This window comes from Mustela lutreola, chromosome 2 (assembly GCF_030435805.1).
Source record: "Mustela lutreola isolate mMusLut2 chromosome 2, mMusLut2.pri, whole genome shotgun sequence".
Taxonomy (NCBI): Eukaryota; Metazoa; Chordata; class Mammalia; order Carnivora; family Mustelidae; genus Mustela; species Mustela lutreola.
The window spans coordinates 35,024,029-35,045,621 of record NC_081291.1 but is presented as its reverse complement, the minus strand read 5'-3'; the positions used below and the strand labels follow the sequence as shown (position 1 = coordinate 35,045,621).

Below are 21,593 nucleotides of genomic sequence, written 5' to 3'. Positions count from 1 at the left end.
ATTAGTTCTTTTTTTTTTGTTTGTTTGAGATTCTGCATCTTTTAATGAAAGATAAAACAACAATATAAACATAACAAATTTACAGAGAAGGGATCAACTTTAATACATTTGGATTAAAAGGTGTTTCTTGGGTGCCTGGGTGGCTCAGTGGTTAAGCTGCTGCCTTCGGCTCAGGTCATGATCTCAGGATCCTGGGATCGAGTCCCGCATCAGGCTCTCTGCTCAGCAGGGAGCCTGCTTCCTCCTCTCTCTCTCTCTGCCTGCCTCTCTGCCTACTTGTGATTTCTCTCTGTCAAATAAATAAATAAAATCTTAAAAAAAAAATAAATAAAAGGTGTTTCTTATTTAAGTATGGTATAAAAATAAATGCAAGAAACATTAACCGAGAAAGTACAGACAACAAAGACAGGAGCTTGTTTCTGACTGTGAACACATTGGTGAAATGAAACTTTCCTTGCTAATTTATTGTTTAATAAATGTGAATCCATATGTATACTTATTGATATATATATATATATTTTTTTTTACAATTCTTCCAGTGTTTGAGTGAATTTTCAGTGAACCATGTGTCTAGCAGAAGCTTTAAGAGAAAGAGAAAGGGGGAAAAAGGGTTTACTTCACTTAAACTTGTTAAAAAGGAAAAGACACAGATCCAGCGTAGTACAAGGAGAAAGTAAGCAGACAGCATTTTGAAATGGAGGCATCGAGATGGTAGAGTCACTTGAAATGGCAACGCCTTAATGTACACAAAGAGAGAACAATTCAGGTCCTTTACTCATGCAACATCTTGGTCTAATGTCCTCTGCTCCAGGTAATAACAAAGAGCTACAAAGTATATGCAGTGACTCCAGTCTCTTCCATGCTACAAGGTGATCCTTTTAGTAAGACTGAACGAGGCTTGTTAACCTCTTTGACGTGAGAGATTTCCCCTTTTTCTTTGCCTGTAGAAGCTCTTGGTAGGCACTGGATCTTATAAAACGTGGATATGAATCACTTTTCATCAGTTTGTAAATGTGCTCCTGAGAGTCCTCGAACGTGTACCACCCGGGCTCCTTCACATTCTGTGTGGTTTTGTCATAGCTCTTAGAATCCAAGTTAATGGTGCTGGGGGCTCTGGGAGCCAGAAATTCTTGCCATATTTCCTACACTCGGGAAGGGACTTCTCGAATAGGCCTTTTCTTCAGGTCCTCCATGGCTAGCCAGAATCTTAAATTTTCTGAACTGAATTCCGACTCTAGAAATTTAAGGAACTGTTCTCTCCCAATGGGGTCTTTCAATGCTTCATCCATGCCAAAACCCCATCGCTTTACCCTCTGCTGGCTTGGTTCTTTGCTTGCTTCGAGTTCCCAGAAAGTAGTATCATCAGATAGCCATGGGTTCGAAGTGTCAGGTGGCACAAGAAATGGGTCATATTCTAAGAATTGTTCCGTGTAACTTAACAGACTATCATCAACTTTTGACATTTTTAACCGATGTCTATCTAACTGTATTTGCCAGTATTTAATCTGTTGCTGTAGCTCATCTTCTGTTGGAGGTTTAGTTTCTGGTGTGGGGGTGTGGGTAGGGCTGTGACTTCTGATGTCATTTTGTAAACCATAGACAGACTTGTGTGTTTTGTGTGGGTTTTTCATTCTGGATGACTTTTTGATGTCCACTTCAGTGGTATTTACACATCCAGTCTTAAACCGGTCGCAGGCTCGGTGAGCTGGGAGCACGGCTGGAGACCAGGGAGGTGAGAATGATTGAGCACTTTTCTCTGAGGGCACACTGCAGAGTGGGGCCCCGGGCTCTCGGCACCTCCAGGCCAGAGACTGGGCGGCCGCCATTTTCATTCCCCTCTTCTGGAACTCTACAGAAAGTGCTCAGGGAACAAAAGCTCCCGAAAGCGAACCTGAGCGGGTTACTCAGCCCAGCCCCTGGCAAGGGCCTCCCATATCAGTTCTAATTAGAACTGATTACCCCAGCTCTCCTCTGAATGTCCATGACACTTTTTATCTCTAGGTGTCTGTGGTAGCATAATGATCCCCAAAGATATCTAAACCCTAATCAGTGGAACATACAAGTATGTTATGTTACATGGCAAAGAGACTATTAGAAGTAATTAAGGTTAGAAACCTTAAGATAGAGAAAACCCTATGTTACCCAGGTAAACTCAATCTAATCCCATGAGCCCTTAAAAGCAGAGAACTTTCTCCCACTAGAGTCAAAGAAATGTGGCAGAAAGTGAAGAGAGAGACAGGAAGTATGAGAAGGACTCTAGCCACCTTTACTGCTTAAAGATGGAACCAGAGGTGTGAAAAGCATGGGAAGGAAATGAGTTTTGCAAACAACCAATGAGCTTGTAAGAAGACCCTGCATCCCAGCTGACACCTTGATTCTGACTAGATTTTAATTTCGCCTCAGATTCATAAAGTACACAAAAACCCAATCTAAAGGGTGCCGGGGGACATTCAGATTGTTATGGGGAATTTGGCTTAAGTGAAAAAATTACTAGAAATCCCAGAGAGAAGTGGAGATAAAGCAGATGCTCGGAGTCTTTGTAGAAACTAACAAGTGAGACAAATGAAGGGTCTATTGACAGACAAGAAGGAGAAAATACAGTGGGTTAATGGTCTTCATGTCACTAGACATAGAAACCATTAAATAAGCATGTATTATCTCCTCCAAAGACCTGATGAGATGTGTGTATGTGTGTATGCATGTGTGTGTTTATCACTGTGTGGGTATTCTGGGGGCCGTTCTCTCCTGACTAAGTCAATTGGGACATCTGTGGTGCAGGAAGGTAAAGGGAATTGACAGTTCAGTGCTAGATTGTAGAAGAGAAGAGCAATAATGAATGCAAGCAAAATCAATTCACCCTTTTTTCCCATTTATAAGACACTGAGACTGTAATCAATCACTATTTTTAGAGAAAGTAATGATTACATGAACAGGAATCAGCAGAAAGCTCATGGTTTACAGAATTGTTCATCACAGAGGTTATTGTAACCAGAGCAACATATTGTCCTCATTATAGATCATAAGAAAAATTGCTCATTTCCATTGACTTTCTTTTTGCTGTGATGCAATATTACTTATATTCTGCAAGATGACACAAGTGGTATCTTAGCTTTTTTGGAAAGAGCTTTTCATTGATTAAAAAATGCAAAGCTTTCTCTGGATGATTCTAAATTGTGCTGTATTTCCTTTGGCAAATTTTTGTTGCTATAAATCTGGCCTTTAGATATTTTGGGGAACATCAGCATCATGTGAGAAATCACTATATCTCTCTATATGGTCCATGAACCCCTGAAATTAGAAGCAGTATTTGGGAGGATAAGTGCATATTTCTAAAAAGAGAGGTCATAATTGTCCAGATGTTCAAAAGGCACTGGACTAAAAAAAATTTTTAAAAGAAGAAGAAAAGAGAAGAAAAAGAAAATTAAGAAAGCCTGTTCTGAAACTTTGGATGATTCCTTTTTGCACTGGACATAAGAGATGTTTCTGTTTTTCTTTTTGAAACTGAACAGTGGTTCATTGTGATCTTCTGTTGAGCTCCAGGAGAGCTCCAGATTCATGTGAGTGGGTGCCTGGCTTGACTCTGTGGCAGGAGAGACTCCCATAAAATAAATATACAGATTTTAAAGATTATATTGCGACATAATACGGCAAGGACCATATGGCATATGGTCATTTGGCAAGGACCAAAGAATTAAGGCATCTTTCCTGTTGGCTTTTAAACTTCTAGCAAACTTTCCACAATGGTGCTCTTTCAACTTTTGTATGACTGGTGGATGTAATTCATAGTAAGCACTATTTTCCAATCCCATGAGTGAGAGTTACCATAAACAAATATCTAATTACAACCATGATAATAGAGTGTCTCTTGGAATGACAAAAAAAAAACACAAAAAAAAACCCAAAACCATGTGATTAAGTCCCTCACTGGTACCCCATGACTCCCAGCACAAATCCCAAACTCCTTCAGTTAATTTTGTCACCTAACCCTAATGTAAGTCTACAGGTTTATTTGTAACAGCATTAGCCTAGGCACTACTGATGAGGAGAGTGTTCTTTGTGGTAGGGGCTGTCCTGTGCACTCAAGTCTGGGTAGTAGCATCTACTCACCTCTACTCACTAGATGCCAGCAAGCCTCTATACACTCTCAGTGATGGTAACCAGAAGTATCTCCAGACATTGACAAATGTCCCTGGGGCCAAACTCATCTCTGGCTGAGAATCACCAATTTTTAATCTTTTACACTCTCAAGCTTGACTCACACCATAAGTGACTTTTCTTTCGGTTCTCTCAGTTTCAAAAGTGCACTGTTTTTCTCCTCTGTACTTTCTATGTATTTCTATGTATGTATGTATTTCTATGTACATATGTATTTCTATGTATGTATTTTCTCTGTGCTTTATGTGTGCAGTCTCTTTCTCCTTCTGTATGCCCGGCAGACTCCATCCTCTTAGAAGTCTTTGTGAGGGAGATACAGCTTCCACCAGCATTTCTCCTGAAATAGTTAAAATTTGCTTATCTCTCACGCCTATTAAATTGTATTTTGTAAGATGTTAAGGATTGTTACTGAGTTTATTGAGTGTGTCCTATTACTTGGTGCATATTCGGTATATAATAGTTGAATAAGCTAATATCTGAGCTTAAACAAACATTAGTCAACACTACTGTAGTGTTACTTAAAAAAAAAAAAAAGTACAGTCTCTTGTATAGCTATTACACATTAAGATTTCAAAAAATAACCTTGGAGAAAATCTGGTACAACATGTGTCAAACACAAATCACTGTTTCAACTTAATTCTTTCCATGCTTTTGACCTTTATAAATCTTCTTAGCTTAATTCATTTTATATTTAAAACCTATATTTTATCACAGTTTGGCAGATTTTTGTTTGCTGTCTATTAGCACGGTAAAGGTCACATCATTAGATGAAGCCTGGTGGCAGAAAAAACACAGTAATTTGCCAATGGGAAACACATGAAAAGTGACTTCATTTTTTATGTTGTCCTACAACTTTTACCTTGGGGTTGATTTGAAATATTACTATTCAAAATTGAAAACTATGTCTGAAATGAATTCTGGAAAGTACACAAAAGAGAAAAATCACTTAGAAATTCAACCCTAAAACCATGGTTATTTTGCACAATTAAAGAGTGAAGTTCAGCCCTAAAACCATGGTTATTTTACACAATTAAAGAGTGGCAAGATGCTTAAAATATCTTGTCTGGCAAGGGATTTAGGAAGCTGCTAAGTAAAAGCTATTTAAGTAGGTACAGATACCCTGAGCTTTGTTTTTCACTTTGTTTCTTATTGATAAAGTTTTTCCTACTGATTCTAACTAAAACTAAACTAAATTCTAACCATACTAATATGGCAGACAGATAATGATTTGATGTGTACCAAACTGGATACAAACTGTGGCCCATTTCTGAGAGTGTTGTACAATACACAGGGCAAGGTTGACAGTAATTATCTAGGCCCTGTTTCTCACTTCAAGGACTTCTCTATAACACAAAGCAAGGTAACCTGTCAAAATGATTTACTGGGGGTCCACTTTCTGCAAGCACTAGAGGAGATAAGACATATCTTAAGCACAGCAGTGACTTGGAGGAACTACCAGTCTGGGGAGGGATAAAAGGCATGTACACAGAGGATGATAATGAGTGTAGGGGAGAAAGTCCCATGCGTTAAAGATAAAGAGAATGCTGTATGAATTTCAAGACAAGACAGACAACTTCACTCTGTGTGTTTGTGTGTCTGTGTATGTTTGTAATGGGGTTGTCTCGGAATCCAGGATGTTCTAGATTGATTAAATAATATGTCTAAAGCAGCATTTATATTAGACCTTTGAGTAGGTGAACAGAGGATGTATTTGGAGGTAGAGACTAGAATATTTTGTGCCTTACATGTCACTGTGAAGAATGTATCCTCTCCTTGGTTGTCAGGAGCCACATTTCAACAATTTGTCTCTAGCCCACTAGCACTGAGTAAAATGCTTGTCATTCAGTAATTGGTGGTGTTGGTGACGGTGATGGTAGAGTGGGTGTATGAAGGAAGGGAAGGAGATATTCACTAACAGGGAGCCACTAGAGATGTTTACCTCAAAATACTGTAACTTTAGCTGTATTGAATGAACCATCTGACCAAGGGCATAGAATAGACTGTGAAGAAAGGGGTATATGGATGGACACCACTGAAACTACCTAGATGAGAGAAGGTGAGGGCCTGACTCTGGGTGACCATGGATAAAAAGAAGAGATTGAGGAGAGAGATATTTCATATGAATGATTTAATGATTTTAGGAACTGATAATGTGGCTGAATTAGGTGTAAGCAAGAAGAACTTGATGTTGCTCTAAGGTTTCATGACTGGACAAACACAGCAATTAGACAAACCCTTAGTAGAAATGAAGAAACAAAGAGGTCAGTGTTGAAAGATTGAACTGACACCTGCTTGCAGATGAATATTGTGGAAATATCTGGCTTTTGAGCTCAGGAGAGGGGCCAGTGCTAAGGTTACACCTTTGGAAGTCTCTTGCAGGCAGGAGAAGATAGAGCAGTGCAGTGGATAGGAGAGTATTATTGAGGAGAGAAAAGGAGACACCACTGACACAGGACATTTGGTTAGACTTAGGTTTAGAATATCAACGTGATAAAGAGGGAACAAACCAAGATTGTGCTCTGTGGGAAAATTCAAGGTAGGAGATTTAGAAGAAAAGGTAGGGGAACCATAAGTCCTCACTCCTTAAGTATGTGCTGCACATAGTGCCTTATTCCACAGAGGAGAGTATGAAAAGGGGAAAAAGGAGGAACTTTACAGTGGAGAGCCCTGGCAAGCCCTGCCTCAGCCAAGTGATCGTTAACCTTAACATCCATAAATCATGTGGAGAGCATGTACCCTTACCTGACATTATGAAAACGGCACTTCACCTCTGTTTTGTTCTTCCACAAAACTCATAATCCCAGTCTAATCATGAGGACATCATCATACAAACTCAAACTGAGGAACATTCTACAAAATATCTGACCAGTACTCCTCAAAATTGTGAGTCATCTAAAAACAAACAAACAACAACAACAACAAAACCCAAGTGTGAGAAGCCATTGCAGATAAGAGTAGCCTGAGGAGAAATGACAAGTAAATGTTTTTTATGATAGTCTGGATGGGATCCTGGAACAGAAAAAAAAAAAAAAAAAAAGTAGACAAGAACTAAGGAAATCTACATATCATATAGAATGTAGTTAACAATAAATAATACATTAATAATTCATAAGTTGTAACAAATATACCACACAAATGTTAACAATAGGGGAACTGGCTAAGGGTATTTACGGGAACCCACTGTACGACTTTCTCCATTTCCTGTCATTGTAAAACAGTTGTAAAAATAAAGTCTTTTCTTAAAGGGGTAGCGATTGTACATTGAGCAATCCATTTTATCAAATGCCGCAGAGACACTGAGAAGGAAGTCAAAGGATGAGCCTCTAGTTAAAATTCCAGGAAGAGATTCTGGTATGTGGCAGGCAGGGACTTACTTCAGTTTCTAGAGAACGAAGTGGTGATAGGGCCCAGGAGCAATAAGGAGGAGGATGGTGAAGGACTGTCCTAGAGAATCCAGGAGCTGACTTCAGAGAAGCTCGAGAGCATTTCCAAGGGGAGGGGGAGGAACCAAGCAAAGGAGGAAGACTGAAAGCACAGACAAAAGACAGTCTTATCTGTTGTAACAAGTTACTATAAACTTCGTAGCTGAAAAAACACAAATTTATTCTCTTCCATTTCTGGAGGTTGGAAGTCTGTACTGTTTCAGTGGGCTAAAATCAAGGTCTCATTTGGCCTATATTCCTTCAGGAGGCTCCCGGTAAGAATCTCCTTCCTTGACATTTAAAGTTTCTAAAGGCCACCTGCATTCCTTCACTTGTGGCCCCTTCCTCCATCCATCCACAAAGTTAGCAGCGTAGTATTGTTTTTGCCTCTGATCTCTGTTTCTATCTTCTCTTTTCATTCTGTGTCTCCTTTGTCTTTTTCATGATAGTGCTATTATGTAGCACCCATCTGTGTAATCTAGGATAATCCCTCCAGCTCAAGATCCTCCATTCAGTCACATCTGCAAAGCCCATTTACCATGAAAGAAGATACTTTTACAGGCTCTGGGGATTAAGGTATAGACATCTTTGGGACACCATTACTGAATCTACCACAGGATCCCTGCTGAGTCTTGAAGGAGGTCTAGGAGATGAGATAAGAAGATGGAAGGGTCTATTTTAACCAAGAGAAGCTGAGTACGGTAAAGGTGGTGACTGCTACATTTGGAAAAATGAAAGATGTGAGAAATCAGAAGGTTCTATTCATTTTATTTCTTTATTTTTATTTTTTTGAGAGAGAGTGTGTGTGTATGTGGGACAGGCAAAGGGGGAGTGAGAGACAGAGAGAGATAATCCTAAGCAGGCTCCACACCAAGCATGGAGCCTGACATTGGGCTCAATCTCATGACCCTGAGATCATGATCTGAGCCAAAATCAAGAGTTGGAGACTTAACCAACTGAACCTCCCCCAAGCATTCTGAGAAACTAGAAGTCATAAAAATTCACAGTGTACATGTTAAGGTCTCCAAAGTTGGAGACTCCAGAAATCTGCATGGAGTCTCTTTGAGTCTTTGGCTGATTACTAGTGTATGTATGTATAGGGTAAAACCCAAAGGAATGGATAAATAATTATGGGAAGTGTTTGATGAACAGTTTCTAGACCCCATACAAAGCTGATGTGAGTTACCTTCTGCCATGGTGGACAAAATCACTGAATACTCACAAGCAGTCAGTAAAAACACAACAGCTACATGTAAGAAATGAGACTGAAGTAAAACCCCAATAAAAACTGTATCATACAACCATCCAAGTGGGGATAAAATTAAAAATCATGATCATACCAAATGCTGGTGAGCACACAGAGAAACTGGATCTCTCAAACACTGTTAGGATCCTATAGAAAGGCCTAGATAGCGAAGAACTGAGGGAGGCTTTTTTTTTTTTTAATATTTTATTTATTTATTTGACAGAGATCACAAGTAAGCAGAAAGGCAGGCAGAGAGAGAGAGAGAGGAGGAAGCAGGCTCCCTGCGGAGCAGACAGCCAGATGTGGGGCTCGATCCCAGGGTCCTGAGATCATGAGCTGAGCCTAAGGCAGAGGCTTTAACCCACTGAGCCACCCAGGCTCCCCCTGAGGGAGGCTTTGAACCAATAGTTAGTAGGGAACTGAGGTCCTCAATCTACCAAACTATGAGAAATTGAATCCCAGCTATGACCACATGATCCTCCTCCAATTGAGCCTTCAGAAGAGACCACAGCCCTAAACAACATTGTAGCTTGTGAGGGAGCTTGAAACAGAGGCACTCAGCTAAGCCATGCCAGATTTCTGACCCAGAGAAATTGGGAGATAATAAATGTTTATTATTTCAAGCTGCTGGGTAATTTGTTAGCAAGAGATAATTTCTATCACTTCTCTAGCATATTCAAATATTTTGCACTTATCACACAGTATTTTGATTACACTGTTATTCCCCTCTATAGATTATTGATTCCCTTGGGCAGGATCACTGTGTGTCAGTGCCTAAGACATGGCTGGCACATCATTCAAAAGATGCTGATCATAGAACTAACATGAAATGAACTGTATTTAAAATGACCATAGTGGGAGTGCCTGGGTGGCTCAATCAGTTAAGCACCCACCTTCAGTTCAGGTCATGATCCTATGTCCTGGGACGGAGTCCCATATCAGGCTCCCTGCTCAGTGGAGAGTCTGCTTCCTCCCTCTGCCTCTGTCCCACCCACCCACTCTCAATAAATAAAAATTTAATGGCCCGGGTGTCATAGGAGAGAGGCAGTATGGTATAAGGTGGAGATACTCTCTTGGTTCAAATTTTCCCACTTTGCTCACCAAATGTGTAATTTTTTTGCTCATTTTTTAATTGATGTATAGTTGACACAAAATGTTAGATTAGTTTCACGTATACAACATAGTGATTTGATGAGTCTATATGTTATGCTATGCTCACCAAAAGTGTAGCTACCTTCTGTCACCCTACAACATTATTATACCATTGACTATATTCCCAATTGTGTGATCTTCAGCAAGAATCTTAATCTTCCTATGGGTCTGTACCCTTATCTGTAATGAGAATAATACTAGTACCTACCCCTTAGTATTGCTGTAAAGCTTAGCTGAATTAATATCTTAAGGTATTAGGAAAGTCCCTGACATATATAGTGTTCAATAAATATTTCACGTTATTTCTTATACATTCCTGAGTGAAAGAAATCAGGATGTATAATTTGTAAAAGACATCAAATTAATATGGAGTGCAAAGAATAGCTGTAACATGTTTTAAAAGTCTAATTCCTTTCCATGAATATTTTTAAAACTGTCAACTGTTTAACTAAGTACTGTGGTAGTGGTTGGGAGTAGAGATATGAGTGGGTCACATTCACTGCCCACAAAGACATCTTCATCATTGTCCTCAAAGAGGTCACAGAAATGGTCCCCTAAACCAAAAAGTGGTAAAATGGAGCATTCCAAGGGTGCTCTCTGGGACCATAAAGTGATGGTCCTTAATTCAGACTGGAGATGGGAAGCCTGTTTAGTTTTTCAACACTAGTAGTTAACATAGGAATAAAAATGTAACCACAAAATACTTATTACCTTCTCTACTTAGATGTGTGCATAAGATTATATGCATTAAGAAGTTAAGAGTACTTTTTTTTTTAAAACAAAAGATAAATGTTCTCTCACAATGAGCTCCTGAAAAGATTAGTCTAAATTTTGCAGCCTTCTAGATGTGGGAGTCATTGCATAAAGTTAAAGAATGATGAAATTTGGGGTGGGGGGCGTTAAATAATAGAGATAGAAAACTTTTAAGTGAGGTAAAATTCTACATCACATTTATTTAAGAAAACAGATTGGTGGAGAAAGACAACTATCATATGATCTCCCTGATATGGGGAAGTGGAGATGCAATGGGGTGGGGGGGTAGGAAAAGAATAAATGAAACAAGATGGGATCGGGAAGGAGAAAAACCAAGAGACCCTTAATGTCACAAAACAAACTGAGGATTGCTAAAGGGAGGGGTGTAGGGAGAGGGTAGTGGGGTTATGGACATTTGAGAGGATATTTGATATGGTGAGTGCTGTGAAGTGTGTAAACCTGGCGATTCACAGACCTGTACCCCTGGGGCTAATAATACCTTATATGTTTATTAAAAAATTTTAAAATTTAATAAAAAAAGAAAACATTGATATATCAAGAGAGTAGTATAAAATAGTATTCAATTTGAAGAAAAATATTGATAGTGTGAAATTGAAGAAAAAGGAACATAAGAAAATTGTTATCAAATCTATTTACTTGAGTAGTAGAGAAATATGATTTTATAACACATAAATTGGTACACATTTATAAAAATATATATTGGATTTTTATTTAATATGCTTTTTATAAAAATAAACTGGCAATAAAAAAAGTGAATTAGGGCCAATAATTCACCATTAAACAAATACGCATAATTAATAGCTAACACAGAGTGCTTCATATATGCCAGGAACTTTCTAAATGTTTTGCCTATATTAACTTATCTTTTACAGTTTTTATTTAAATTCCAGTTAGCTAATACACAAAGTAATATTAGTTTCAGGTGTACAATTTAGTGATTGAACGCTTACATAAAATATCTTATGCTCATCACAAGTGCACCCTGTAATCCCCAGCACCTATTTCACCCATCCCCCCACTCACCTCCCTCCACCACTTTGTTCTCTATAGTTAAGAATCTGTTTTTTGGTTTCCCTCTTTTTCCCTCATATGATTATTTGTTTTGCTTCTTAAATTCCACATCATATGGTATTTGTCTTTCTCTGCCTTACTTTACTTGGCATAATATCCTCTAGCTCCGTCCATTTCATTGCAAATGACATGATCTCATTCTTTTTTATGACTGAGTAATAGTCCAGTGTGTGTGTGTGTGTGTGTGTGTGTGTGCACGCACGCATGTGTGTACCACATCTTCTTTCTTTATCCATTCCTCACTCAAAGGACACTTGGGCTGCTTCCACATCTTGGCTATTATAGATAATGGTGCTATGAGCATCAGGGTGAATGTATCCCTTTGAATCTGTATTTTTATATTCTTTGGATAAATACCTAGTAGTGCAATTGCTGGATTATCATATAGTTCCATTTTTAACTTTTTGAGGAACCTCCATATGTTTTCCAGAGTGGCTGCAGCAGTTTGCATTTCCAGCAACAGTGTAAGAGGGTCCCCCTTTCTCCACATTTTTGCCAACACTTGCTGCTTCTTGTATTGCTGATTTTAGCCATTCTAACAGGTGTGAGGTGATCTCATTCTAGTTTTGATTTGTATTTCCCTGCCGATGGGTAATGATGAATATCTTTTAATGAGTCTGAATGCCATCTTTACGTCTTCTTTGGGAAAATGTTTATTCACATCTTCTGCCCATGTCTTAATTGGATTATTTGTTTTTTGGTTGTTGAGTTTTAAAAGTTCTGTATGTATTTTGGATACTAACCCTTTATCAGATATGTGATTTGCAAATATCTAATGGGAAATATCTCTGCAAATATCTTTTCCCATTCCCTGGTTGCCTTTTAGTTTTGTTGATTATTTCTTTCACTGTGCAGAAACTTTTTATTTTGATGTAGTCCCAATAGTTTATTTTTTATTTTGTTTCTCTTGTCTCAGGAGACATATCTAGAAAAATGTCACTATGGCCAGTGTCAGAGAAGGTACTGCTTATGTTCTCTTCCAGGATTTTTATGGCCTCAGGTCTCACATTTAGGCCTTCAATCCATTTTGATTTTTGTGTGTGTGTGTATGGTGTAAGGAAATAGCCCATTTCATTCTTTTGCATGTTGCTGTCCAGTTTTCCTGGCATCATTTATTGAAGAGATAGTCTTTTTTTCCCATTAGATATTCTTTCCTGATTTATTGAAGATTAAATGACCATGTGTGTCTATTTTTGTGCCGGTACCATACTGTCTTCATCACTACAGCTTGGTAATATAACTTGGAAGTCTGGAATTGTGATGCTTCCAAGTTTATGCCTTTTTTCAAGGTTGTTTTGGCTATTCAGGCCTTTTGTGGTTCCATATGAATTTGAAGATTGTTCTAGCTCTATGAAAAATGCTGCTGTTTTTTTTTTTTTTAATAAGGATTGCATTAAATGTATAGATATCTTGGGTTCCTGAGTGGCTCAAATCAGTTGGGCATCTGACTTCGACTCAGGTTGTGATTTCAGGATCCTGGGATTGGGCCACACATCAGGCTCCCCATCAGTGGGGGAGGCTGCTTCTCCCTCTCTCTCTCTCCCAAATAAGTAAAATCTTGTGTACATTGCTTTGTGTAATACAGACATTTTAACTATATTTCTTATGCCAACCCATGAGCATGGAATGTTTTTCCATTTCTTTGTGTTATATTCAGTTTCTTCCATCAGCTGTTTTATAGTTTTCAGAATATAATCTTTCACTTCTTTGGCTAATTCCTAGATATCTTATGGTTTTTGGTGCAGTTGTAAATGGGATCAATTCTTTGATTTCTCCTTGTTCTGCTTCATTATTGGTATGCAGAAGTGCAACAGATTCCTCTACACTAATTTTGTCTCCTATAACTTTGCTGAATTTGTGTGTCAGTTCTAGCAACTTTTTGGTGGAATCTTTAGGGTTTTCTATGGAGAGTTTCATGTCATCTGCAAATAGTGAAAGTTAGACTCCTCCTTGCTGATTTGGATGCCTTTTATTTATTTTTACTATCTGGCTACTGTGGCTAGGATTCCAATATTATGTTAATAACAGGAGTGAGAGTGGACATCCCTGTCTTGTTCTAGACCATAGAGGAAAAGCTCTCAGTTTTTCCACACTGAGGATGATGTTAGCTGTGGATTTTTCATATATGGTCTTTTCATTATTATGTTGAGGTATGTTCCCTCTAACCCTACTTTGTTGAGGGTTTTTATCATGGAGGGATGTTGTATTTTTTCACATATTTTTCCTGTCTATTGAGAGGATCATATATGGTTCTTATTCTTTCTTTTATTAATGTGGTTCATCACATGGATTGATTTGCAAATATTAAACCATCCTTGCACCCCAGGAGCAAATCCCACTTGATTATGGTGAATGATTCTTTTAATGTACTATTGGAATTGGTTTGCTAGTATTTTGTTGAGAATTTTTGCATCCATATTCGTCAGGGATATTGGCCTGTAGTTCTCTTTTTTAGTGGAGTCTTTTTCTGGCTTTGGTATCAGGGTAATGCTGGCCTCATAAAATGAATTTGGAAGTTTTCCTTCATTTTCTATTTTTTTGGAATAGTTTGAGGAGAATAGGTACTAAGTTGTGTTAAAGTGTTTGGTAAAATTCACCTGTGAAGCATCTGGCCCTGGACTTGTGTTCGTTGGGAGATTTTTCATTACTGATTCAATTTCTTTGTTGGCTATCAGTCTGTTCAAGTTTTCTATTTCTTCCTGTTTCATTTTTGGTAGTTTTTATGTTTCTATGAATTTATCCATTTCTTCCAGGTTACTTAATTTGTTGGCATATAATTTTTCATAATATTCACTTATAGTTGTTTGCATTTCTGTGGTATTGGTTGTTTTTTCTCCTCTCTCGTTTGTGATTTTATTTATTTTGGTCTTTTATCTTTTCTTTTTGGTAAGTCTGGTGAGGGGATTATTAGTTTTATTAAGTTTTTCAATGAACCAGCTCTTGGTTTCATTGATCCGTTCTATTGTTTTTTTGTTTTGCTCTGTTTTTATATCATTTATTTCTGTTCTAACCTTTATCTTTTCCCTTCTTCTGTTGGCTTTAGACTTTGTTGTTCTTTTTCTAACTCCTTTAGGGGTAAAGTTAAGTTGTTTATTTGAGACTCTTTTTTTGCTTCTTAAGGTAGGCCTGTATTGCTATATAATTCTCTCTTAGGACCACTTTTGCTGTATCACAAACATTTGGGAATATCGTGTTTTCATGTTAATTTGTTTCCACGTATTTTTAAAAAATATTTTATTTATTCAAGGTGGGGGTGAGGGAGGTGGACAGAGAAGAGAGTGAACAGGGGACAAGCAGACTCCCCACTAAACTTGGAGCCAAATGTGGGGCTCAGTCCCACAACTCAGAGGTCGTGATTGGAGCTGAAATCAAGTTGGATTCTCTGCCAACTGAACTACCCAGATGCCCCATATTTTTTTTTATTTCTTTTAGTTCCAGGCTGACCCATTCATTATTTAGTAACATGTTTCACCTCCATGTATTTTTGGTCTTTCCAAATTTTTTCTTGTGGTCAGTTTCAAATTTCATAGCATTGTGGTCAGAAAATATGCATAGTATGACTTCAGTCTTTTTGTACTCTTGAGACCTAATTTGTGACCTACTGTGGGATCTATTCTGGAGAATGTCCCATCATATATTAACTTATCTGTCCCCTAACAAGTCTGTGAGGTAGGTATATTATTGTCCCCATATTAAAAATAAGAAAAATGAAACTCTGAAAACTCAAGAAGTTTACCAAAGATCATGCAAGCCAGTGACTGGTAGAGCTAAGGTTCAAATCCAGGAAGTTTTAGTGTTAGCTTTGTCTAGTTTGCATAGAAAATAATACATTCTCTTTGTTTAAAATAAACAAAAATAACTTAGACAAAAAACTACTAAGAAGTATATAAGATGAAATAATAGGAACACTTCTCTTTCTCGTCTTGGAAAGTAAAGATGTTGAGGGTTACATATATAGAAACATTCAGACTTAAACATGTGTGTACAGGAGGCACTTTTACAAAAATTGAATACATTTATACAATGTATATAATTTTTCTCTTAATATCTAAAATAAATGTTTCTATGTCTTTAAAATATCTTTCTATGTACTACTACCAATAATACACCAATTAATATACTTATTCATATAAATATTTTTATGTGTGTTGAATTTCTCTGGAACAAATTCCTAGCAGTAAGATTTCTTGGATCAATTATATGTTTGGGGAAATATTAGCAGATCATGATAAATTGTTTTCCAAAAGGGATATTATTTTATTAATTACCACCTTGAATGTAACATTAAAATCAAGTCATCATTTAAAATCATTATTTTGAAGAAGTCTTATGTTTGCATGTTCCACTGTTTTGATTCCTATATTAATAATCTACAATCCCTGCACCTCTCACTGAACTGTGTAATTAGATCTACCCTTTTCATTCTGATACTTTTGAATTTCGAGGTTGGCAAACCAATCATTCACAGGTAATTAATCTTGTCTGTGTTTTGCCCATAAACTGTATTGTTGCTGCCTTTCCTAATTTTACAGTGCTAGGACAGAGATAAATAACAGCATCTCTTCTTCTGACTTCAGTAGGAATACCTGTACAGTTACTCCAACACAAATGTTTTCATGTGAGTTTCTACTAAGGTATTCTATACCAACCAAAGCAAATTTATTTCTATTTCTAGCTTATTGAGTATTTTTATTCACTATAGGTATTGAATTTTACATATATCGGTGTGAGAGTATAGCTTTTCTCTGTGTGATTTTCAAATCTTTCCCCAGACCCCTGGCAGCAGTCTTTTCTACTTTATGTTTCATCTCCTCTCTGCAATGATTTGACTAGTTCCCATTTCTTTAAGTTCTCCTAGCATACTTTTCTTTTCTTTTCTTTTCTTTTCTTTTCCTTCTTATCATCTCTTCGACCCCTTTTTTCTATATAGTAGGTTTTCTTCAACTGGTAGGAAAATATAGATTAGTATGTGTCTGAAATTTTCTTTTGTTTCCTGGAGTAATTCTTCTGTCATGTTCTCATTATCTCCAAGTTGTTTGTTATGTTTTCTTGTTTTCTTCTCTTTCCTCCTTCTCTTTTTCTTCCCCCTCCCCTCCCCCCTTCTCCCTCTTCTTCTTCTTTCCCCTTCTCCTCCTCCTCCTCCCCTTCTCTTTCTCCTTCCTCTTCCTCTTCCTTCTCCCCCTCCTCCACTACTACAACTTCTCCTCCCCCTCCCCCTTCTTCTCCTCCTCCCCCTCCTCCTCTTCCTCCTTCTTCCTCTTATCTCCCTCTCTCTGCCTTTATAGTATCAATGTATTGATCCCAAGATTGTTCCTTTCTTCATGTTACTTTTCTTTGAACATGGACAGTTTATTAATGTCTTCTATCAAGAGCAGAATAGGGATGGTTTGGGGAAGCTGTTGTCTGCAAGTAGCTTTAATTTGGATATCTTGTTTTTAAATACTTTCTCATCAGATCAGTTGTGTCTTCTGCCATAGTGGCAGCACCATTCCCCACTTTATAGCATTCTTCAAATTGGGGTCAACAGAAGGTTAGGATGGCTTCCTGTGTCACATATCCTCCAATGAGTCAGTCTTCCTTTTTCTTTCTTCCTTTCTTTCTTTCTTTCTTTCTGCAACTGACTTGGTTGGCACATGCAAAGTTGATCACTGCTTCTCTTTCCTCCCACTTACCCTCTTGTGTTTTTAGGCATTTGGTTCAGAGTAAGTATAGATGGCAAAGCCATGCATTTCCTCCTCCTTCCCTTCCTCCCATTCTGCTCCGCAGTGACGTCCCCAGAGCTAGGTTTTTGGCCTATCCATAAGAAAATCACCATTCATTTAGAGGATCTTTCAGGCTATTTTCACTTTATTTAGGAAAAAAATAAAGATATATCCAGCTAATTTTAGCATGAGGTATTACTTTGATTCCACATTTCCACTTTTACTTGGAAACCACTTGAAGCTTGCCCTTTAAATCTGAGACAAAGGCTGGATATCAATGGTATGTCACGTCTATTCAGTCATACAACTTCTGAGTGTCCTGGGTTATGCACGTCCACAGTCAGCAATTTTAGATACTCTATTTTCTCTTTGAATGTGTTGAATCCCTTCCTTTAAGTGTCAGCTCTGTTAGATTGGATCCTGTTTATAACCCCTACCAGCAAGCTCCTCAAATCTGAGGGTCAGCAGACCATTTTGGTAGGAAGCTGGATTAGAATGACAGATAGCAGTTCTTTGTTAGGTGGATTAACTTTTTTCTATGTATTTTTCTGTGCAGCTATGTCCTGAAGTTAACACACTAATAATCCCTCCTTTGGCCTCACCTTTTCTGGGAAGATGAGACCCAGGAAAACATGTTCTCCAGTGCATGGTGACAGCTCATTCCTCTGCCCCTGACACTACTTCTGATTCATGCTGGGGTAACGGGGACCTGGTATCTTTCCCACAGCTACTAGCTCCCTGGTAGCCTTTCCTGATGTTTTAAATTTCCAGAATAAAGTTAAAACCTGACCTGTGTTAGAATGAAACAAAAATTGATGATTTACAAAGGACTAGGAATTAAACAAGCATCAGGCTTTTTTCTCCATGACGCTAAATGCTAGATGATAATGGAGAAAAACCTATAAAGGTCTAAGAGTAAAGGACTGTGAATTTTTCAATCAGGGCTTGAGGTAAAATAAAAACACAAAACATAAAAACCTTTTCCGATATACGCAGACTCAAAAAGTATACCACCCATGAACATACATAATATAATACCACTCATACATGCCACAAACACACCAGAACCAAGAAAATGAGATAGGGAACATAAGACATGGGACTTATGACTTACCAATGATGGGACTGAATGGTTTCCATATAGTGGGGGAAATTATTTTCGATCTAGAATTTTGTCCTCAAAATGTATCCATCAAACATCAAGTAAAATGAAGACATCTGCTGATAAGGGTTTATTTATTTTTTTAAAAGATTTTTATTTATTTAGTTGGCAGAGGGAGGGAGGGAGGGAGAAAGAGAGCACAAGCAGGAGGTGTGAGAGAGGGACAAGGGGACTCTCCATGGAGCAGGGAGTCTGATGTGGGGCTTGATCCCAGGACCCTGGGATCATGACCTGAGCCAAAGGCAGATGCTTAATGGACTAAGCCACTCAGGTGCCCCTGATAAACAAGGATTTAGTAAAAGTGAAGGCGCCTGCCAAGGGAAGATGCAGGGGTGTAAGAGGACAATCAGGCAGTCATTTAAAAAATGGAGCCAAATGTTCTTTCTTAGAAACTACTAGAGAATGGATTTATATAAAACTAAGTAGAGGTCAAGAAAGAAGAAAAAGAAAATCCAACACAGCAGAGTAGGAAAAGTGTTATAAAATGACAATGTGAAGTGGGCTCTGGGGGCCGATGTGTGGAGAACACTATGGTAGTGGGTTGAAGGCTCCAGGAAAAGAGGGGGTGGGAGTGGGGGAAAAGTGATCTAAATGGCATTTAGGAAAAAAAATAAGAATGTGTATTTGAATTGGAGTAATAATTTTCCTTTTGCCATTCAAGAGTGTTTTCCCGGCCCCTAATGGTTAACTGTCTCCTATGTGTGGTTGGGATTTTTTAGAGAAAGACAGCAGAGACAAAGAATAAAGCAATACTCAGCCCATGGCATGCAAAATAGGATTATGAGGCAAGAAAATAATCTTGTAAACCCAGCTTCTCCTTTGAGGCAGAGTCCCGCATTCCTGTACCATCCGCGCGCACATTTCCAAGTACCAGGCTTTTTCACTGGCATACGGAGGTTTCTGTAAGACAGGACTCTAGGGACAGAGAGAGAAAGCTCTGAGGCGTGCACAGAAGGACAAGAGCTGATGGTCAGGATGATTGTGTCCTTCCCTCGCGCAGAGAAGGGGGGACGAGACAGATGCGGTAGCAACAGCAAGGGCAGAGCTCCTGACTCATCCTAATTTAGAACTCTGGACAAGACCACCCCCTGGGCTCCCCCCACACTCCTCCCACGCCCCCTGGGCTCCTCCCACTGTTTTGGTAGAACAGCTCGGTCAGGCGGGGATAACACAGGACGTCTTTATCTGAGACACTGAGGTCTCCTGTAAAGGAATTATTACCCTTACTGGATCTCACTTCACTGTAAATGAAAGTGGACATATTATTAATTTCTTCCCACTCTCCAGTGAGTGGGGACCCAGAAAGATGGCCTCGGTGGGTATATCCAAAATAATGACAGTATTATTCCCCATTTATCTCAGTTACAATATTTCTTAAAAGATTTTATTTATTTATTTATTGGAGAGAGAGAGTGAGCAAGAGAGAGCACAAGCCGGGGGTCAGGGCAAAGGGAGAAACAGGCTCCCTGATGACCGGGAGCCCAATGCTGGACTTGATCTCAGGACCCTAGGATCATGACCTGAGTTGAAGGCAGACACTGAACCCACTGAGCCACCCAGGCACCCTCTGAGTTACAATATTACAGTTTTGCAGTTTGCTTTATGATGCTTCATGATGCTCAAAGGTCCTTTAGTTTCCAAGATGGGCTCCCACATGTGATTAAAAACGTAGTAGTTCCCTTCTCCTTTCCCATCTCTGTTTTTTATTTTTTCTTCCCCCTCCTTCACCACATACAAGGGGCTAAAATAGATAGGCTCGGTGCGACTGTCCATAGTTTGAACAAAAAGGACATCTAAATTCTCCAAAGAGATTTGGTAAGCATTTGGGGAAAGCATATGAAAACTCGACACCAATAAATATTCCACACCCAGCTCTCTTTTCAGTCAGGAGGCAGTATTTCCAGCCGGGCGCTCATGCTCCAAAACAAAAGACAATACTCTTCCTAAAATCTGGTAAAACAGAGTTCAAGTGTAGCACAACAAGCAATGATCTCATTATGTATATTGCACATGTGTAAGGAAAAGCACCAGATATTTCCATCTGTCCATCTTTATCCGCAGAAAATTGATTTCACAACTTTTCCGGATGTTTAAATGCCAAGCCCCATATAAAAATCTTTGCCAATCACCCCTAAGCCTGAAAAATGTATCTTTCCAAACACTAGGGAAATGTGGAGTGGGAAATTCCCAGAGAGGAGAAATAAACCCGTGGTGGGGAGAAGAGGGACAGTCACCTGCGTTCATCACATAGCTGAGGGGACCCCCAGTAGCGGGCTCCTGGCTCTGTGCTCAGTGTACACTCAAGATTAAACACACAGGGCCCGGGCCCCAGGACCGGAGCTGCAGACACAGGCGGGGACCGAGGAGGACTGGAGTGCCAGGGGAAGGCACAGGGGTGTAAGGAGACAATCAGGCAGTCATTAAAAAAACGGAGCCAAATTCCTCCGAGCCATGCTGGTTAGGGGATGAGGTGTCCAGATTCATTAAATCGTCTGGCTCTTCCATATGAATAAACAAGTTTTCAGAGTCTGCCTTTATAACTTAACACCTAGCCAAGAGCTCAGGAACAAGAGTTTTGTTTTTTGTTTTTTGTTTTTTGTTTTTTTTTTTACCAGGGTTTCCTTTCAGGAGTGTCTTGTCACTCTGAACACCCGGCTCTCACTCCACCACACGGCCCCTTTCCTTCCCGGGTTTCTTGGGACCTCCCTGTTCTTGGCTGCTTAGAATGCCTCTGTTCCCTTTCCCGTGCCTCACGCGGGGCCTCCGAGGCTTGGGTTTTCCCCCCGCGCACCCCTCTCTCAGCCCAGGCTGCCTCCAGGAGCCCGAGCCGATCAGGGTTTGGACAGCTGCCAAACCCACATCTTCGCTTGACCTCTCACCTTCATTCTGTTTCCTGCCTCCACGCCCAT

The 21,593-nt window shown here is 39.1% G+C and overlaps 1 protein-coding gene across 1 annotated transcript; it reads right to left on the bottom strand.

Annotated features, from left to right (window-relative positions):
- Positions 1-672: 672 nt before the first annotated feature.
- On the bottom strand, positions 673-21,593 carry LOC131825513 (regulator of G-protein signaling 7-like). The gene is given in 5 exon segments (XM_059165016.1): positions 673-1,717; positions 8,764-8,842; positions 10,432-10,620; positions 19,531-19,599; positions 21,564-21,593. Coding segments are annotated over 5 exon segments (1,206 nt in total). The 3' UTR covers positions 673-878.